General features: G+C 37.0%; 1 protein-coding gene across 7 annotated transcripts in view; it reads right to left on the reverse strand.

The window, feature by feature from the left end:
- HERC2 (HECT and RLD domain containing E3 ubiquitin protein ligase 2) overlaps positions 1–21,409 on the reverse strand; it is a 268,128-nt gene that overhangs the window by 55,508 nt on the left and 191,211 nt on the right. For all 7 annotated transcript variants that reach the window (XM_042941272.1, XM_042941277.1, XM_042941274.1 and 4 more), the window contains 12 exons: positions 15,482–15,593; positions 13,963–14,044; positions 13,713–13,856; positions 12,129–12,219; positions 11,652–11,829; positions 11,384–11,465; positions 11,129–11,300; positions 10,218–10,362; positions 9,282–9,507; positions 2,596–2,767; positions 1,542–1,731; positions 860–1,000 (listed from right to left, as the gene is read on the reverse strand). In XM_042941272.1, the coding sequence (XP_042797206.1) occupies positions 860–1,000; positions 1,542–1,731; positions 2,596–2,767; positions 9,282–9,507; positions 10,218–10,362; positions 11,129–11,300; positions 11,384–11,465; positions 11,652–11,829; positions 12,129–12,219; positions 13,713–13,856; positions 13,963–14,044; positions 15,482–15,593 (1,735 nt within the window). The remainder of the gene's footprint in view (positions 1–859; positions 1,001–1,541; positions 1,732–2,595; positions 2,768–9,281; positions 9,508–10,217; positions 10,363–11,128; positions 11,301–11,383; positions 11,466–11,651; positions 11,830–12,128; positions 12,220–13,712; positions 13,857–13,962; positions 14,045–15,481; positions 15,594–21,409) is intronic.

The following is a 21,409-nucleotide window of genomic DNA, read 5'->3' on the forward strand; positions in this document are numbered from 1 at the left end:
AAAGGTCTCCCAAGGGCCAAGTCTAGGATAATTGGGGTGTCAAATGAGGATAGTAATGTATGTCATTATTGAGTAAAGTAGGATCCCATCCAACTTTATATCATCATAGATAGACAGACAAAGATGAGAAGGGAGCTTCTCACAGAAGAACAGCAACAATTCTATTCCAAAAGGAATGATGAAATCTGAAAAATCATCATGTGACAACACAGTTATAACGAATTCAGCTAGAATCATCAACAGATACTAGAAACTAGTGGGTAAAAATATGATGAGGAACAAGGTACTTATAGGTATTTACAGTCTCAAAGTATCTCCTCATGAATAATTACTAATACACTCTTATTAACTTCTGGTAGAGAAACCTGGCAGATACTCTTAAGTGATAAGAATTAGTATCACTAGTAATGCAGCAAATCAACAATGAACATACCCCAGAGGGGTGCAATGAAAAGAACTCTACATCCTTCGTATGGTGTTTCAGCCAAAAGGAAGGACTAAAGAATGTCCCATATTGAGTACTAAAGAAACAACACACAACCCTGAGATGGGTTCTAAACCCATAAAGGACACTATTGGAACAATGAGCAAAAACCTGATTAAGTCTATGGATTAGAAAGTAATCCTGGATCAATGTAATGCCCTGACACTCAGGAAATACACACTAAAGCCTTGAGGATGAAAGGGGATTGTGACCTACAGCTCCCCCACAATGGTTCAGAAATGCCAACAACTGGAGAACCTAGGTGAACGGTATATGGTAGTATAATGTGTTGTATTTCTATGTACTATTTCTCCAACTTTTGTGTACATTTAAGATTATTTCCAAATAAAATGTTAAAAAAGAAATCCCTTTGACCTCTTTGGTTTTTGTCATAGTTTCTGCAATGATGCTGGCAGCTCCTGGGTCATCCGTCACTGGGATAAATGGTCTAGAAGAAGCTGAGGAAGCAGATGGGGTCACTGCAGAGGGGGTCATGGCATCTTCAGAAGAGATCATCTAGTTTAAAAAGTATACAAGAAAAGGAAAAACTCAGCAACATGGCACACTTCCCACACAATTTCAAAAAGCCTGATCTCAAACCCCTTGGGTCATCTGGAATGTCACAGATGTTATAGAGGTTAGCAAGGAGCATACACCACCAGCTCCAGTGGGGTACAGGGCAACCCTGCAAAGTCAAGCACATTCATATTCCCATGAAAACCTATTAATATTCACAATGGTCACATGAAGATTAAAATGAGCTCACAACTCTTCAAGTTGGGTTTTTCCCCAAAATAGCTTTAAGGTGTCAGAATTGCAAATAAAGGACTATGGATTTGAATTTAGCAACTTTTTAAATGAATAAATCTATTTCTACTTAAGCACTAAAAAGATCCTTTTAAATAAAATATTTTCTAATCCAAGCCAAAAATCACAGAAGTAGGCACAAAAGCACTCTGAATTAGTGGAAGAATGACTTATACTTCTCTAGATACAAAGTAGCTACCATTTCCTTTTTGATCTAATGTTGCTTTATTGCTTTTCTATTTATTTTTACCTCTCCTCTCTTTTCTTGCCATGGATTTGGACTCAGTCTGTCTTCAATATCAATAGCCAGTACACATTCCTCTGCATTCACAGGACTGGCCATAGCAGACACATCAGAAGGAGGTGCCGAGGAGGAGAATGAGGGACACTCCACTGGGGCGATCATGCCAGCTGGCATGAGGGCCCCAACCACCGCATCTCTGTCAGGAGAGAAAGCCAGACCTGTGGTGAACTGCCCTTTACCACTGCAGGACAGAAGAGTCAGGAGCAGGGACAAGCCCTTACTGAATGATGCCCTCATTTTTATAGGATACACATAAAGGAGTTTTGGGAAACTAATGAGCTAATATTCATCAACTAAAAGCTAAAATGTTTACTTAAGATCTTATTTATCTGAATGACCACAGTGATGACAGGTGGAAAAATATCAAACATAAAAATCAGACAAGAATAAACCCCTGGATTTCCCTGAGAAATCTTCTATGGTTATTGTTAGAGGATAATTTTTTATTTACTGAGAGCTGTGTACCAAGGGTGCTTCACATAAAGTTGCAAAGACTAAACATCTTCTCAATGACAGAGTTGGACTTTGGTCTGAAATTAACTTTCCTATGTAATTTATTTCTACTCATCAAGTCCATAACCATGACAGATGGGCAACTTATTCAGACTGAGAAAATAGCAGCAAGATGTTGGAAAGTCAGTATTATCAAAACTCTGCCTCATCAAGTGTTTGAGTGAAGAAGATGACCAGTGGTCTTAAACACTACTGCATATTCGTATCAATACACATCAATATCATTCCTCAAACAGTAATGCTTAGAGTTTACTCACCCTAAAGAATAACAAAATGTTTTTTAAGTTTGGATTTCTGATTCCTATTTCATTCCCCATTAAAGAAAGCACAAAGATACCATCATTCACTATCTAAGGGTATATGAACTAAAACTCACAGCATTTAAAGATAACACCACAATAGTCTCCTAGACATATGATCAAACAAAAATACAGAAACTCAAAGTTTACATAACTACAGGATTTCAAAAGTTAGCCAAGAAGCCTACCTGGCATACATGATTTGCAATGCTGTAAGTATATGAGACAAGGCCTGCTGTTTGGCCAGATTTCCATCCAATGACAGAAGAATCTTGGCAAGAGAAGGGCGATTTGGCTTAGAATTATTTGCACCACTGATTTTATTACTGGCAGCAGAAGAATCAGCATCTGAAGGCACACCTGAAAAAGGAAAATAAAGTGCGGGTTCAACTTTAAAGATCAGAGTTTGCTCTATTCCTATTTGACCTTTCAGTTTAGTTCTAAAACACACTGTAATCTGCATTTTCCTATTTCATAGATCAGGTATTAGGTTCATTAATGGTCTCCCAGAGTAAAAACAAAAACAACAACAATTATTTATCTATACTTCTAAAAACAAGCTATTTTCATCAAAGATTTGCTATAACTGAAAAAAAAATATGCAGATTTTTGCTAAATGCATTTATTACATATGTGCTATGAAAATACAATAACTGCCTGTATTTACTTACCACTGAAATGCAAAACAAAAAATAATACAAAACAATGGAGAGAAGACAAGATGTTCACCAATAAACAGTCTTACTAAACACATGTTCCGACTCTTCACTGCCCAAAGAGCTCACAGGCCTCAGCCAAGGGAAGGGAACCAGGTGGAGTACAGTAGTCTATGTGCATAAAGGGGGCAGACCTCAGAGTCAGGGAGGCCAATATAGTCAGAGTTCATAGAACAGAAGCAGAGAGGAGAGAGTTGCCCCGATATTGCTCTGAAGTTGTGCAGGTAACCTCACTCACCCCAGCTGAGGATGCAGCAAAAGGTGATGCATGCCTACATGACAGGAAACTTCCCAAAGTCAAAGAAAGAACTACATGAAAGGACTGGAGGCCCAGCGCACCATCTTGAAGAATACAGAGGGACAAGCATATCACTTGCTCCCGTCAGCCACACAGGAAGACCCCATGATTCATTGGGCACTAAGTATTCAGAAGGATCTTGTCTCAGCAGTGGAGAATAACCAGCCCCACACTAATAAGAGGTCTGAAGCCACTAAACAAATCCAAAACCAAGACCCAAAAGGAACAAAATGTTTCAGAGTAAGGAAGTCAGGAAGACTTATAGACATACAAAAAGCTCTAGCAACATCCAAAGTAAAGTTCACAATGTACAGTATCTAACTAAAAGTTACCAGGTAGGCAGGAAGACAGGAAAATACTAGCCAATTCATAAATATTAAGAAAAATCAATGGATCTAAATAACCCAGAACTGACACAAATGTCAGAACCAGCAGACATGGAAATTAAAACACTTATTATACCTATATTATGTATGTTCAAAAGGGGAAATGGAAATGTGAAAGATATAAAAACACTCAAATCAAATTTCCAGAAAGGAAACTACAATGTCTGAGATTAAAATAGTTTGGTGACATAATCAGCACATTAGAAAATGAAAACTAGTGAATTTGAAGACATAGCAATGGAAGCTATGCAAAATGAAACTGAGGAGAAAAGAAAGCAAAAAATGAACAGAGCACCAATTACCTATGGGACAATTTCAAGAGACCTAACACATAGAGAACCAGAGTTCCCAAAAGAGGAGAAAGAGAAAGGTACAGAAAAACAATTTTTTGAAGAAAAAAAATCTGAAAAATTTCCAGATTTGATGAAAATTATAAACCCAAAGATCCAAGAAGTACAAGCACAAGATCCATGAAGATAACTGTACCAAGACACATTGTAGTCAAATTGCTCAAAACCAGGGGGATAAAGAGAAAGTCTCAAAACTGTGTGAGAAGAAAGACACATTACATACAGAACAACAAAGATAAGAATAACAGCAAATTCCCAATGAAAACAATGCAAGCTAGAAGACACTGGGTCTTCTTTAAAGAACTAAAAGAAAAAGCTGTCAACCTATAATTCTATACCCAGCTAAAATAAATCGCAAAAATGAAGCAAAATAATGACTAGTTCAGACATTAAGAGCTGACAGGAAAAATCCCCAGCACATCTACACCATAAAACATAAAAAAGGAAGTCCTTCAAGTAGAAGGAAAATAATGCCAGATGGAAACATGGTTTTCCACAAAGGGATGAAGAACCCTGAAAATGGCAACTACATGAGTAAATATAGAGGCATTCTTCTCTTATTATTTAAAACATTTGAATTGATAACCTAATGTTTAAAGTAAATTAATTTTAGGGCCACCTGGGTGGCTCAGTCAGTTAAGCGCACAACTTTGGCTCAGGTCATGATCTTGTGGTTAGTGAGTTCAAGTCCTGCTTGACTGTCAAGCTGTGCTGACAGCTCGGAGCCTGGAGCCTGCTTCAGATTCTGTGTCTCCCTCTATCTCTGCCCCTCCCCTGCTCATGCTCTTGTCTGTCTGTCTGTCTGTCTCTCTCTCTCTCTCTCTCTCTCTCTCTCTCAAAAATAAAATAAACATAAAAAGATTTTTTTTAATAAAGAAAATTAATTTTAAATGCTGTGATGTTTATAACATACACAGAAATATGACAACAATAGCACAAAGTCTGGGAGGGAAGAAATAGAATATACTGTTATATAATTCATATACTATATGTGAAATAGTGTAACATCTAAAGATAGACTATAATAAGTTAAAGGTGTATAATATACACTCTAAAATAATCAGTAAAATAGCATAGTATGTTAGCACTCCTAGAAAACAAAGGAGAAAAAATATAAAAAATAATTTAATGGAAGGCAAAAAGAAAACAATGAACAATGAGGACTGATAAAAAAAAACAGGATGATAGATTTAAAACAAATACATTAATCATATTAAATGTAATTGGACTAAACACCCCCAGTTAGAGGTTGTCAGCACAAATTTTAAAAAGCAAAATTCAACTATATGTTGCCTAAAGGGAAGTTTCTTTTATTTTTTTAAATATTTTGTAATGTTTATTTATTTTGAGAGAGAGAGAAACAGAGCATGAGTGGGGGAGGGGCAGAGAGGGAGACAATCTGAAGCAGGCTCCAGACTCTAAGCTGTCAGTACAGGGCCCAACATGGGGCTCAAACCCATGAACCATGAGATCATGACCTTAGCCAAAGTTGGATGCTTAACTGACTGAGCCACCCAAGCACCCCAAGGAAACTTCTTTTAATATAAAGACACAATACGTTAAAAGGAAAAGGATGAAAAAGATATAGTATGTCACAGTGCATGGAATAGCATGGTTATATACTATACAGCACTGATCAAAGAAAGCTGGAGTGGCTATATTAATACGGGACAAACTAGATTTTAAAAACAAAAAACTTCAAAGCAAAGGGATAAAAAGGATAACTGACAGAATGATTACAAAGTCAAATAATCAAGGAGAGCAAAGTAAATGGCTCCATATGAAAAGCAGGAAGATCCTAAATCAATGACCTAAGCTTCTAATATAAGAAATTAGAACAAATTAAACCAAAAGAAAAAGAAACAAATTAACAAGATTAGAGCACACATCACTAAAACAGAAAACAGAAAAACAATAGAGAAAAATCAAGGAAACTATAAATTTGTTATTTGAAAAAAATTAGTAAAATTGATAAACCTCTAGACAAACTGGAAAGAGAAGATACAGTCACCAATATAAGGAATGAAAGAAATGGCATTACTATAGATTCCACAAATATTAAAAGGAAAATAAGCCAATACTGCCAATAAATTCAACAACTTAGATGAAAGGACAACTTCCATCAAAGACATAAATCTTACTAGAAAAGAAAGAGATAACCTTGTATCCCTTAAAGGAATTAAATTTGTGGTTAAAAGACAGAAAGAAACCCCACAAAGAAAACACTAGGCCCATATGGCTTCATTAATGAATTCTATTGAAAGAGTACCAATTATACACAAATTTAAAAGGAAAATGAAAAGCAGGGAACATTTACCACTTCATTCTATGAGGTCAGCATTACCCTGACCATGATACCAAAACCATACAGAGACATTTGAGAAGCACAGACCACTATCTACCGCGAACAAAGAGGAAAAGGTTCTTAAAAATTTTTTTTAGCAAACTGAATCTAACAAAGAATAACCCATAAGTCAAAACAAAGTTTAAAAGGGAATTTTTAAAATACATAAAAGTGAATAAAAAAAAAAACAACATATCAAAATTTGTGAGCTATAGCTAAAAAGCAGTGCTGAAAGGAAAATTTATACTATTAAAAGTTTACATTAGGAAAAATAAAAGGTCTCAAATCAATGAGATGATCAAGAAACTAGACAAAAAATAACAAAATAAACATAAAGCAAGCATAAAGAAAGAACTAATGAAGATGAGAACAGACAGCTAAAAGCAGATAAACAACAGAGAAAAATTTTAAAAACCAAAAAGCTGCAAAACCAAGGGGGTTTATCCCAGATATGGAAGACAGACTCAAACACCTGTACATGAATATTCATGCAGGTTTTATTTGTAATAGCCTAAAACTAGAAATAATCCAAATGTCCTTCAGTGTGTGAATAGTTAAAACATAGAAGAGTACTCAGTGATAAAAAGGAATGGATTATTGAAACATGCAACAACATGGATGACTCTCCAGAGTACTGTGCTGATGGGAAAGGGCAATGTCAAAATGTAACAACATAATGTGACATGAAAAGAGCTGTAAGTTAAGCAGACCCACATGGAACCCCTGATTAATATAAATTGGAAAAGACAAGACTACAGTCAAGCCCCAGTTTCATCTATGTCAGAAAAGGAAACAGCACACAGGAAGGCTCAGGATCTTGCCCCAGTTTATACAGCTGATAAATGGTGAAGCCAGAAGACCACATTTCAGGTAATTATAAAAGCCGATGATGCTGGAGACTGAATGTCCCCTCATGAGTGACAGAGGAGAAAAAAATACATTTCTATTAGAATAAAGAAAGATAAAGTTGCCTTAAAAAAAATCAATTGTATTTCTATATATTAGAAAGTGCCAACTTGAGTATTTCTAGATAATACACAAGGAACAAAAATAATTTTCAAATGTCACTTATAACAGTATGAACAATATAAAATACTCCGGGATAAATACGATAAAGACTTATAAAGTAAAACTATAAAATATTGCTGAGAAAAATTAAAGACCTCAAAAAATGCAAAGAAATGCTACATCCATGGATTGGAAGATTCAATATTACGAAGATGTCTGAACTGATCCATAGTCAATGCAATCAAAATTCCAAGAAGGCTATTTCATAAAAACTGACAAGCTGATTCTAATACTCAAAACAGCATCTGAGAAAGAACAAAGCTAAAGAATTACCACAGCCCGAATGTGGGTCTTTTATAAAGTTATAGTAATCAAAACAATGTGGTATTAGCATCAAAACACAAAAATAAGTCAATAAAACTGAGCATCCAGAAATAGATCCACACATACACAGACAAATGATTTTTGACAAAAGTTCAAAAGACAATTCAACGGAGAAAGAATAGTTTTTTCAATATATGCAACTGAAACAACTGGGTATTCACACACATGCCTCCAAAACAGAATTTCAATGCACATCTCATACAATATATAAAATTTAACTCAAGATCAAGCATAGACCTAAATATCTACAACTAAAGATCTTACATAACACAGGAAATAAATCTTATGACCTTGAGTACACAAAGGTTTTTTTTAGATATAACACCCAGAGTATGAACCATTTAAAAAAAATTGGATCAAATGGATTTTATCAAAATTAATAATTTCTGCTCTTTAAAACTGACCTGAAGAGAATGAGAAGATAAGCCGTATTTCAAGAAAATATGTGCGAGTCACATATCTGACAAAAGACTTGGATCCAGAATATATAAAGAACATTCAAAACTCAATCATAAGAAAACAACCTAGTTTTAACTACAGTAAAGATAGGAATAGACACTACAACAAAACATATATTTGGATAGTAAATAAACATGATGCTTAACATCATTAGTCATCAGTGAAATGCAAAGTAAAACCACAATGAGATACCACTACATATCTACACAAATCTAGGCTAAAATTATAAAGACTGACCAAACCAAGTGTAGACAAAAATATGGAGGTGGTATTATTATCACCACAGGTGATAAATAACTAATTACAGTATATCCATAAGTGAAATATTACTCAACAATAAAAAGGAAAGAATTACTGATACATGCAACATGGAAGAATCTCAAAATAATTATGCTGAATGAAAAAAGATTTGAAAAGTATATACTGTACGATTCCATTTATATAAAACTCTAAAAAATGCAAATCTATATATAGTGTCAGAAGACAAGTCAGGAGTTGTGGGAGGAAGGGAACTTGAGAAGGGGCACAAAAGATGTATCTGTGTTCACTTATCTTGACTCAGTGATGCTTTCACAGGCACAAACATGTCAAAGCTCACAGCAATTACACTTTAAATATGTACAGTTTGTTGATTATACCTGAATAGAGCTGTTGAAAATACCAAGTAGCCCAGCACAGTGCTTACATATGTCAAGCAGTTATTATACAGCACTGTCAGAGTAGACCTGATCATAATATAAGAATCAGCATCAGTACTTCCTTTTAAAATTTTCATTCCAGCATGCAAAAATCAGAGTACCATGATCTTGGTTCAGAATGCAGTTAATACAGTGCTACAAACTCTAATCTGGTGGTCTTATTAAATATTCTATCTAGAATGTTGCTGTACCATACAGAAGGATCTCATACTAAAAACAATGCTGCGTTACCTAAATATGAAGCACCTAAAGGGTCTCTTGCAGTCTGAAAGAGAACAGGCTCGTGGACAGAGGGTGTTGCCACATCAACAGTAGTCCATGCCACACTGTGTGAAGACCCACAAGCCACTCGTGTGATCTTCTGGCCTTCTAAGCCTTGCACAAGTGTGGGCTTTCTATTAACCGTGGTCGTACCATTGCCCTGTTGGCCATGGTCATTATCCCCCCAAGCATAAACCTGTTACAGGGAACAAAAACAGAATTTTTCAACATTTCAAACATTTTCTCTAAAATTACTTCAAAATTCTTTCCAATGACTATCAATAAGTATCTACTTAATATCAATCCAATGAATTCATCTATTTGGCTTTGTTTTAGGAAGCAGGGAGATTCTCCTCTTCAATAAGGTTCAATACTTATTTTTTCCTTTATTTTGCAAAGAAAAATGATCAAAAACAATATTTTCACTTTTCCAGTAATTCACTTCTTGGCTTTACAGAACTAGAAGGAATAATTTAAGTCATTTTGTTTTAAAAACAGTGTGCTAATTTGTTGTCATAAATGAATTTTTAAAATATAACATTCATGAGCCTGTCATGGATGAGTAATACTTGTCATGAATGACTTTATTTCTAAAATGATGTACGTATATCTCTCCATCAGCTATCAATTTCTAAAGTGAAACACTGCTAACACCTTAGCAGTAGGAGTACCTTCCATGACAATAATCTTTTCTCATTTACAGGTGGATTTTAGAGCAGGAAAACCCACTACTTTGTAATACATGTTAGTCAACAACTCTTTACTGGGTGCCCTGCCCATGCTTACAACTGGACAGATACACACAGGAACAAAATGGGCACAGCCCACCCTCCTAGTTCTTCATCATTTCATTTCATTTCATCATAAGTTACACTTTTGATACAAGGACTTGTCACCTCAGCTTACCTGCCCTGCGTCTGTGACTGCTAGGCAGTGCAGGGCCCCGACGGCCACATGCACAATCTTCTTCCCTCTCAGCCCTTCCACCACCTGTGGCTTCCGCACATGCACATCAGAGCCATGGCCCAACCTGAAGTAATCCCCCTTCCCCCTGCAAGAAAGTCAACAGTGTGCATTTTAATATATGGTTATCATCAGGTAATGTTCCACAGGAAAACACCCATTAAAGCCAACATGTTAACATCAGACTAAGTGCCTAGGGTCTCTGAAATTATGTTATAAAATAGTATATCATTAATTCAAATTAATTCACTAATTCTATAGTAAGATCCTTAACATATATTGTACAACACTTAAGTTACTGATGTAGATTTTAATATAAAGAGTTTGAACACATGACAATTTCAAATGCTTCTTAAAAGTCCTCTCAGGTCTAATTCTTCCTCAAGCTGCCGCTGAGTCATAACACTCAAGCAAAGGCCCATCACACTGTCACAAGGTCAGCTGGGTGCCCTACTCCTTTTAAATTTAATAAAATAAGCTTTCACAAGACAAACATGAACTTTTTCAGGATCAAAGAAATAAAAAATCTGCTTTCTGTCCATTTGATCACTAGGCTTCTGGCATGGTAAGGAAGAAGAAACCCTCTATATAAACTTCATCTAAACAGAAAAGACAAGCTGGGCTAAAAATTCTCTACTGTTCTTTCCCAAATGACCGAGTTACAATGAGAAATTTATTATTATAATATTGTCACTAATCCTAAGTCAAAATAAATAAAAGAACAAAGATGCCTGGATAAGTAAGAAAATGAAGAGTTAACCATCCCTCCAGGGTAGGCATGGGGTACAGGGTGGAGGCCCACCACTGTCTACATGGACACGGACACATTGATGGGTGACCGGGAGTTTACGTACCAAGTCCATACCACTCCTGACTTGGTGAGAGCCAAGGAGAACTGAGCTCCACACTCAATCTGGCACACACCCTGTCCATTCAGTCTCTCAATGTTCTGGGGAATGTTACAGCCTTCACTTCCTCCTCGGCCCAATTTTCCAAAGTCACCATCACCCCAGGAAAATACCAAACCTAGGTTCAAAAAATATGTACTTCAGGCCAGCATTCATGATGTTCCTACCCACCCAGAAACATAGAGTCTGGCAGCAGCTCACCTTCATCAGTCAGAGCCAGGGTCTGTGCATCTCTACTTCCACATGCAACCTGGATTACTCTGTGACCAAGAAGGACTTTGACCTACTCAATTACAAATTTAAAAACAGAATCAAGCACAGGCACTGAAAAAACAAGGGAAATTTTTTCCACAGACTGAAAGCCAATAATGCACATGTCTTTATGAACTTTCCTAGACTCGAAGCTTATCTTCTCTTGAAATCAGCAGATGGTAAGTTTTCTGTAAGCAACAAAAATGTGTATAATCACCATTTTGGGCTTCAGTTGTGTTGTATTATCCCCATGTCCCAACCGGCCGTACTCTCCAAGGCCCCAGGTGTACAGCTCCCCACTGGATGTGAGGGCTGCGCTGTGCGAGCTGCCACAGGCAATATCTCGGATACGCTTGGTTTTCAGGGCCTCTATAAGCCGTGGCTTGTCACAGTTCCTAAAGCAAGATAAAATAATATTCCCCATAATTGATCAAGTCTTTTTAAAGAAGAAAAAAAGGACATCAACACTGATCCACATTTAGTCAAACATCTGTAGATCAACTATCAAACATTAAAACAGATCATGAGAGGCCAAATCACATGCACAGATATTTTTAACAAATACATATTTTAAGTTCCATTTTCAAAAATGACCTATCCTATTTAATTTTCTGCAAAATAACTACCAAAAGATGTTCACTATTATTATCAGTAACAGTTTCTTACTAGCAAGTAATGAAGAAAATATTCTTACATTCTGCTGAAGTGTCCAAGTTTGCCATCGTCACCTTCACCCCAGGAAAACACCTTCCCATCAACCGTTAAAGCCGTAGCATGCCGGCCACCTGCAACATCCACACAGATATGGGCTGCCAAAGTTGCATTACAAAAAGTTCACAGTGTAATTACTTACTCTGCCTGGCATAGAGTATGTGCTCAATGAATATGTGCTGAATAAATGAGTAGATAGGATCAACATTTCAGGGTGACAAATACATAAAGTAAGTGAAATTTTATTAAACTACAAAGTTGAAATCCTAGAAAGAATTTTACTTGCAATGAAGAAGAAAACAGTGCCATTTAATAATGGGGTTCCTGTTATGTTAAATATACAAAAGATCAAAATTCAGATGGAAAAAAAGTAGAAATAAGTACATTTGTGATTAGGCAAATTATCAAATGTACTGGCAATTAAGCTTTAGAAAAATGCACACCAACAGTGAAGTTATTTAAGCAAAAACAGCATCATTTACAATTAAGGCACTGTACTCAATCTTCATGCTCATGCTCTTCCCCAGTGTGGACCACTGTCCCAGTCCATCCACTCTGCCCCATGATTGAACAACACTATCTTTACTGGCATTTTCTGTCACCTGTGTACCTGCCAACTCCTGAGATCCCAGTCCCCCACAACATTCATTCTGCCCTATTCTTTACCAACAGAACCCACAGCGAGGAGAGTAACAATACACTCAGCTAAAAAGTATACTTCCCAGACTCCCTTGTCCAGAGAGGATGGTGACAGAGACATGACAGAAGTGAGCAAGGCTTCCTGAAAACTGTTTTAGACGGAATGAGTGGGCTGGAGGAAACACCTGTCTGTGCTCACCTAGGAGAGCTGCATGGCCATCTATCAAGGATGGACAGAAAGAGCGAGCCTGTGCTTATGCTCCTCGTGGGCACTCAGCTACCATACTGGCCCTGGACCCCAGCCCCAGACTTTTACAGAGGAGAAAAGTAAAATTCTATCCTGCTCATGCCACTACTGTTTGGACTTGCTTTTATATGGGGTTAAACCCAAACCTATTCAGTGCAGGCATGAACTGAGTTTTGTATCTAATTTAGTTCCATTCCTCAGAGGCCTCACACAGTGCTTTGGAATAATTTTCAGTAAAGGTTCTAAATTGAGGGAGTGGGATTTTTTCAGAGGATCTTTCTTATCACTAGGGTTCACAGACACTTTGAAAATCTGAGGAAAGTTATAGGCTCTTTCCTCAGAAAGATATTCAAGCTTATATTTAAGCACAGAACATGATGATTTCAAAGATGTCATGAACCAGTGACCACTGTTTCTAGACTGAAAATGCATACCTTGGAGGGTTAGTCCCCACACGCCTGGAATGCCTACAACTACTGGTCTCTAAAAAGCCTTGTGTACCAACAATAAATTCTAGACCACCTGGAGATTTACATTATCCAACTTTTATTCTTAACAATTAAGTAAAACTTGAAAAGGAATCCAAGGACGCCCTCAGGAAAAATATTTAAGGGCCATAGTTATTTACAGAGCATGAGCAAAAGGCTTATCTGCGTACAAGTGCCAACTCTGGCCCGGTACCTGAATGAACGGCCACCTTCTTGACCACGTAACTGCTAAGAGCTGTAATCTGCCGAGGGATGGGCACAGTCCCACTAGAGATGCCCAGCCCCAGCCGGCCATTTGTGGCTTCTCCACAGGCATATACCTTCCCTTCCACAGTCACTGCAAAGAACAAGAAGGAGGATAGGATTCACTTTTCACAACATAACAACTATGTTTTTAGTGCTAAGCATAATTTAAAAATTTTTTAGTATAAGAATAATCATACCTGCAAACAAACTTTTAGAACCACCAGCCACCTGTACTACATTCAAAGCAGATAGTGTCTCCGAGAACGAAGGAACTTTTATCTAGAACAGGATTTGTTGTTAAGCAAAAGAAGGAAAAAAATAATTTTATTTACACGTTTAAAATTACATGTAAACTTTGTAATTTGGATGGTTATATTAACCAAAGATGTTCTTTTCTCTAAGAGATGCAGTACAGTATTCTAAAGATGAAATGATATGCTGAGATCTACTTTAAACAGGGGTGGAGGTGTAAAATAAATAAAGACAAAAACCATGACCCTCTACTGTTAATGGTTGAAGCTGGACAGGAACATGAGGGCTCAGGTCCCTATTCTTTCTACCTGCTATGTCTGAAAAGCTCCACAATAAAAGGTGAAAAATAAAATATATATAATGTAAAGATGTAACCCAGCATCTGGTAAACATTTTATTTCATGTCACTTCCTGCTCATTCTTATTGATTCTGACATCTCTCAGAAATTATGTGCTTCAATTTCCCATTGGTATGGGTATGACTTAATTTAAAATTCTTAAAGACTTTATCTTTATAATTCCCCAAAATTATCAGATAATCACTACTCCAGCACCAGAAAGAATCTTCATCATAACCATGGAATGCCAAATCTATGCTTCACGTGCAAACTCCAACAAATCCTCTATACAGCCCCACACCATTACAACTGAGACTCCCAGAGCTTACTGCCCCCTGCCCACCTCCAAATGGAGCCTTGGGGCTTTAAAACACAAATTGATTCAAGGATGTTCAAATAAAGATGAAAATTTATTGTATTTGAAAGGGGAGACTTAAAATGAGTTCTAACTTTCCTTATCAGCTTCTCAACAATGCAAGTTAATAAGGGATCTTATGATGGGTGAAGTCTCACAGAATACTGAAAGGCAGAGACACTTATCGGAAGGGAAACTATTTCCAGGCACTAAATTTCGAGTAATTTGTTTTGTGGCTCCTTGGTTAAGAGACACTAAGTAACATAACAGATGCTGAATTCAACCCTAGTTCAAATGCATCATTTGTTGTACCTAGTGTTTAAATGACATCTTGCTCATCTTTATGCCACTATGGCATTTTTTACACATTATTTTGTTCATGGTTAGCGAAAATGTTTATTGTACTGAAGGCAAAACATAATTACAGTCTATAATTTTCATCTGTTTGTCAAATCTTTCCAAAAGTATATTTTCTAGTTTAAAAAACAGCAATAATACCACTACATCTGAAGTGCACTATTTTCTAAGGACAGAGGCTTTAATAGAAACTAAATCTGATAATGTCTGCAAGTTCATATCAAGAATGTCTTTAGAAAAGCCAATTTACACAACAACTTATAGAAGGTAAACCATCATAAAAACCTCCAAAGAGGTCTGATTATTTTTGAGCCTCTCTGGGACAAAGGCACCAGCAAAGATCCTCCTCGATCATGTAATGACAGGTGATGACAGGTGAGTGTCAGGTGAGGAACTTCAGGCAGAGAGGGATACCTTAGAGCCCTTCAGGCCGCCCAGCTGGTCCTTGTCATTCAGTCCCCACACAAACACTTTGGTTCTTATTGTAGCCGCTGATTCCAGCCCTGCAGCCTTCTTTCTAATAAGGCTAACCAAACAAAAAAGACAGAAATAGAAGTCATTTAATATAAAAAATTTTTTTAAACAAAAAGGAAAGCAACCTCAAGCAAGCAAAGTTTGCTGGTTATTATCAGAAACTCTTAAAAGTTTTGTTTTAATACAACAAAACCTCAAGTAAATACACAAGTTAGCATTCCAGAGGGTCAAAATTTCTAGATGCCATCATAATACCTTTCAATACTGTAATTTAACTCTAGCCTTGTTTTTGGCGGAGACCTTTCTATGACACACTATGAAGCTCTCTTTCTTCTTACACATCAAGTTGAACAAAACAACTGTTTTACTGTCTCACAGATATACCCGCCCAATGCCTCAATACACAACTACTACAGATGTTAAATTCAGAGAACACTTAATGATTAAATGGCCTCAGGAATCACCACTGGGCCTGGCATTGTGGCAATGTCCGTAAATCTAAATAAACAACTGGTTTATTAAACAATAAACGTTTTTCCCCTCAAAGAAGTAATAAAATAGATTTAGCCATATGACTTTTGAGGTACTCTAACACAGATACATGTCCCAAAGCAAAATGTAATTTTTATCCTTCACACCCTCTGCCCTCCACATAGGGCAGCTGGGCTAGAGATCCCCCACCTCCTTGCTCTCCTGAGGGGCCTGCTCTGTACCCCAAGGCTCCTGAAGCAAAGCTCTGGCTACTGGCTCGCACCACCTTGCTCATTAAATCTCCTGACCTGCCCTCAATGGGTTGGAAGTTGAATCAATAAAGTACTCCAGTTCTTGAACTCGAGACCACCAAGTAAATGGGACAGTGTTAGATTTTCTTCGTTGTCAGGTAATGCCAGCTACTAAGGAACTGCTTCTTCTGTATTTAAGGTGTTTGCCTTTTTGTTTGCTTTTGTTCTATTTTTATAAGTGAGGATGGAAAAGTGAAGGCTCGAGACTGGATTCCAGATAAGTAAGATTTTTGTAATACATTATATACTAATGAATATTTACTTTCAGGGATCAAAATATTATGGGTTGGGAATAAAAATGTAGGAAAATTCTTTCATCTGATACCAGGCAAAAGAGAACAAGTAATGTATATTGTAAGTACAGATCTTCCTCCACTTACAATGGTATTATACCCCAATAAATTCATCATAAATAGAAAATACCATAAGTTGAAATGCATTTTAAAACTGCACCTAACCTATTGAAAATCATAGCTTAGCCTACCCTACCTTGAACATGCAGAGAACACTTAGTCTACAGTTGGACAAAATAGACAAAGCCTATTTTATAATAAAGTGTTGAGTATCTCATGTAATTTCTTGAATACTGTACTGAAAATGAAAAACAGAATGGTATAGGAACAGAATGGCTATAATAAGTATATTGGTTATTTACCCTTGTGATCACATGGCTGGGAGCTAAGGCTTGCTGCTGCCATCCAGTATTAAAAGAGAGGATTGTACCACAAATTGCTAATTTGGGAAAAGATCAAAATTCAAAATTCCAAGTATGGCTTCTACTGAATGTGTATCACTTTTGCACTATCGTAAAGTTGAAAACTTACAAGTCAAACTACTGTAAATCAGGGACCATGTATCTTTGACATACTTATAACACATTTTAGTCAAAAATATGTATGGGACACCAAGAGTGATATGCAAGAAATGAAACAACTGGTACCATGTAATTATCAACCAGCAGGAATGGAGGTCAGTGGGTAGTTAGTGTGGGCAGGGAAGACTGTCTGGACTACTCATTCACCCTGAAATCGTTAGCTAATTAAAATCTGACAGGAAAAAACATTACATTCAAATACCTAGAATTACTTTGTTAATGTATTCAATTATGTAAAAATTTCATCAATGAGTACAGCTCAAACATTTTTGGTTATCTCATGTATATAGTACATGTATTTACATATTTGCCCAATTCATTTTCATAGCTACTGAATAAGAATATGCAAATCTATAGATCTTCCTCTTAAAAATCTCAATGATTCATTTAAGGAAACTGGAATTTTCCTTCCTTAATTAACGTATATAGATACCATCAGTTTGAACCATAACATACAATATGATATATATTCTAGATGAGGTAGTGTCATATATACTATTTTCTTTTCAGTTTCAGTGCAAAGGTTCCAAAATAAAACACGACAGAATCCAAACCCAAGATCACAGAACCCCAGAATAACCTGATTCATTACCACAGTTGCCACCCATTCACGACTAAGAGAATGTGTTTTAATAACAGTGAGAGGCAGAGCTCCTCTGTTTCTAAAAGAAAGACAGCTTACATTGTCTAAAAAACTAAAAAACACTTAGTGAAAAGGGCAGTGCAGAAGAACTCAGCTAGCACTAGGGTACCTGCCTCCTTCTAGTATCCACAAGGAACAGGTTACACTAGCAGGACAACAGTAACACGTATCAACTGACTTTGTATATCATTTGATTTAGCAATGTACTTTTAGCAATTTCTCTAGGGAAATACAACTTATCTGAGGAAAGTGATTTATCTACGTTGTTTTCTACTGGGACGTGAACAGAGCTCAAACATCTGCCTACACACTCCAGTCCTCCATAAACATCTTAGAATTAAAAAAGCGATAGGAATGCAAGCAGTTGCAGCCACTCTGGAAAACAGTATGGAGGTTCCTCAAAAAACTAAAAATAGAACTACCCTACGACCCAGCAATTGCACTACTAGGAATTTATCCATGGGATACAGGTGTGCTGTTTCGAAGGGACACATGCACCCCCATGTTTATAGCAGCACTATCAACAATAGCCAAAGTATGGAAAGAGCCCAAATGTTCATCGATGGATGAATGGATAAAGAAGATGTGGTATATATATATACAATGGAGTATTACTTGGCAATCGAAAACAACGAAATCTTGCCATCTGCCACTACGTGGATGGAACTGGAGGGTATTATACTAAGTGAAATTAGTCAGTCAGAGAAAGACAAAAATCATATGACTTCACTCATATAAGGACTCTAAGAGACAAAACAGATGAACATAAGGGAAGGGAAACAAAAATTATATAAAAACAGGAAGGGGGACAAAACAGAAGAGACTCATAAATATGGAGAACAAACTGAGGTTACAAGAGAGGTTGTGGGAAGGGGGATGGGCTAAATGGGTAAGGGGCATTAAGGAATCTACTCCTGAAATCATTGTTTCACTATAGGCTAATTTGGATGTAAATTTTAAAAAATAAAAAATAAAATTAAAAAAGAAAGAAAGACAGAAAGAAAGAACCTATAATCTAGATATATTTCAGAAGTAGTTAGATTTCAGTCTAAAAGCCATCTTGGATTTTTATATATATTTAAATTTTTTTCTGTACAAGATAGATATTGGTTTTACTATTTGTATGAATTTTTCTATTTTATGAAAATTTCTTACTTATGCCTTAAGAAACAAAGCCATTTGAATATAACCCACACACAACACTTGAAAATGCACTGTTTTCTGGGGCGCCTGGGTGGCTCAGTTAAACGTTCAAGTTCAGCTCAGGTCATGATCTCACAGTTTGTGAGTTCGAGCCCCGCATTGGGCTCTGTGCTGACAGCTAAGAGCCTGGAACCTGCTTCAGATTCTGTGTCTCCTTCTCTCTCTGCCCCTCCTTAACTTGTGCTCTGTCTCTCTAGGTCATAAATAAATGTATGTATGTATGTATGTATGTATGTATGTATGTATGTATGTATGTATGTAAGGGGAAAAAAAGAATTAAAAAAATGAATGTGCAGAAACCTGGCAGATGTCTTTCTTAACCCTTGGTATATGTTATTCCCCTGCCCGAAACACCTTTTTCTGCCCACTTTGTTTTGAAAACTCTGACTTTTCCTGAAAGTATGCCTTTGGAGAGAGTTTTTCTTGTTCTCCTGACAGATCAATGCTCTTTTGTAGATCAACGGTCTTTTGTTTGACTCTCAAAGCACCATGCATTTCTCCTTCATGCACTTTCCACAGCCACTCTGATGATGAATTCTGATGTGTGTCTTTGTCTTAATTTGCATATTCACCACAGCATTCACAGGACAGAAAATAGGATTTAGCTCATAACAGGTATTCAATAGATGGATGGTGAATGAATAAATACACTAATATTCATCACTATAATATTCATGCAAAATATCTAATTGAGTAAGCAAATGAGAACATCGTCATAAGATGAAATACTGCACTCAATAAAATTACATGACAGAAGACTATTTTTTTGTTAATTTTTTTAGGTTTTTATTTTATTTTTGAGAGAGACAGAGTGTGAGCAGGGGAGAGGCAGAGACAGAGGGAGACACAGAATCTGAAGCCGGCTCTAGGCTCCAAGTTGTCACCAAGAGCCCGATGTGGGGCTCAAACCCACAGACTTTGAGATCATGATCTGAGCTGAAGGCGGCACTTAACCGACTGAGCCACCCAGGCGCCCTGACAAAAGGCTATTTAATGGTATGGATATTTGAGGGATAAATACTGCCCGTAATTACACAATAATATGAATGTACTTAATGCCAAGGAACTACATACATTTAAAAAGGTTTTTTTTAATATGAAATTTATTGTCAAACTGGTTTCCATACAACACCCTGTGCTCATCCCAACAGGTGCCCTCCTCAATACTCATCACCCACCCTCCCCTCCCTTCCACCCCCCATCAACCCTCAGTTTATTCTCAGTTTTTAAGAGTCTCCTACAGTTTGGATCCCTCCCTAACTTTTTTTTTCCTTCCCCTCCCCCATGGTCTTCTGTTAAGTTTCTCAGGATCCACATAAGAGTGAAAACATATGGTATCTGTCTTTCTCTGTGTGACTTATTTCACTTAGAATAACACTCTCCAGTTCCATCCACATTGCTACAAAAGGCCAGATTTCATTCTTTCTCATTGCCCAATAGTATTCCTTGTGTATACAAACCACAATTTCTTTATCCATTCATCAGTTGATGGATATTTAGGCTCTTTCCATAATTTGGCTATTGTTGAAAGTGCTGCTATAAACATCGGGGTACAAGTGCCCCGAGGCATCAGCACTCCTGTATCCCTTGCAGAAATTCCTAGCAGTGCTATTGCTGGGTCATAGGGTAGATCTATTTTTAACTTTTTGAGGAACCTCCACACTGTTTTCCAGAGTGGCTGCACCAGTTTGCATTCCCACCAACAGTGCAAGAGGGTTCTTATTTCCCCACATCCTCTCCAGCATCTATAGTCTCCTGATTTGTTCCTTTTAGCCACTCTGACTGGCGTGAGGTGGTATATGAGTGTGGTTTTGATTTGTATTTCCCTGATGAGGAGCAACATTGAGCATCTTTTCATGTGCCTGTTGGCTATCCAGATGTCTTCTTTAGAGAAGTGTCATTCATGTTTTCTGCCCATTTCTTCACTGGATTATTTGTTTTTCGGGTGTGGAGTTTGGTGAGTTCTTTACAGATTTTGGATACTAGCCCTTTGTCCGATATGTCATTTGCAAATATCTTTTCCCATTCCATCGGTTGCCTTTTAGTTTTGTTGGTTGTTTCTTTTGCAGTGCAGAAGCTTTTTATCTTCATGAGGCCCCAATAGTTCATTTTTGCTTTTAATTCCCTTGCCTTTGGAGATGTGTCAAGTAAGAAATTGCTGCAGCTGAGGTCAGACAGGTTTTTTCCTGCTTTCTCCTCTAAGGTTTTGATGGTTTCCTGTCTCACATTTAGGTCCTTCATCCATTTTGAGTTTATTTTTGTGAATGGTGTAAGAAAGTGGTCTACTTTCATCCTTCTGCATGTTGCTGTCCAGTTCTCCCAGCACCATTTGTTAAAGACACGGTCTTTTTTCGATTGGATGTTCT

The sequence above is a fragment of the Panthera leo genome, chromosome B3, assembly GCF_018350215.1.
Source record: "Panthera leo isolate Ple1 chromosome B3, P.leo_Ple1_pat1.1, whole genome shotgun sequence".
In the NCBI taxonomy this organism is placed as follows: domain Eukaryota; kingdom Metazoa; phylum Chordata; class Mammalia; order Carnivora; family Felidae; genus Panthera; species Panthera leo.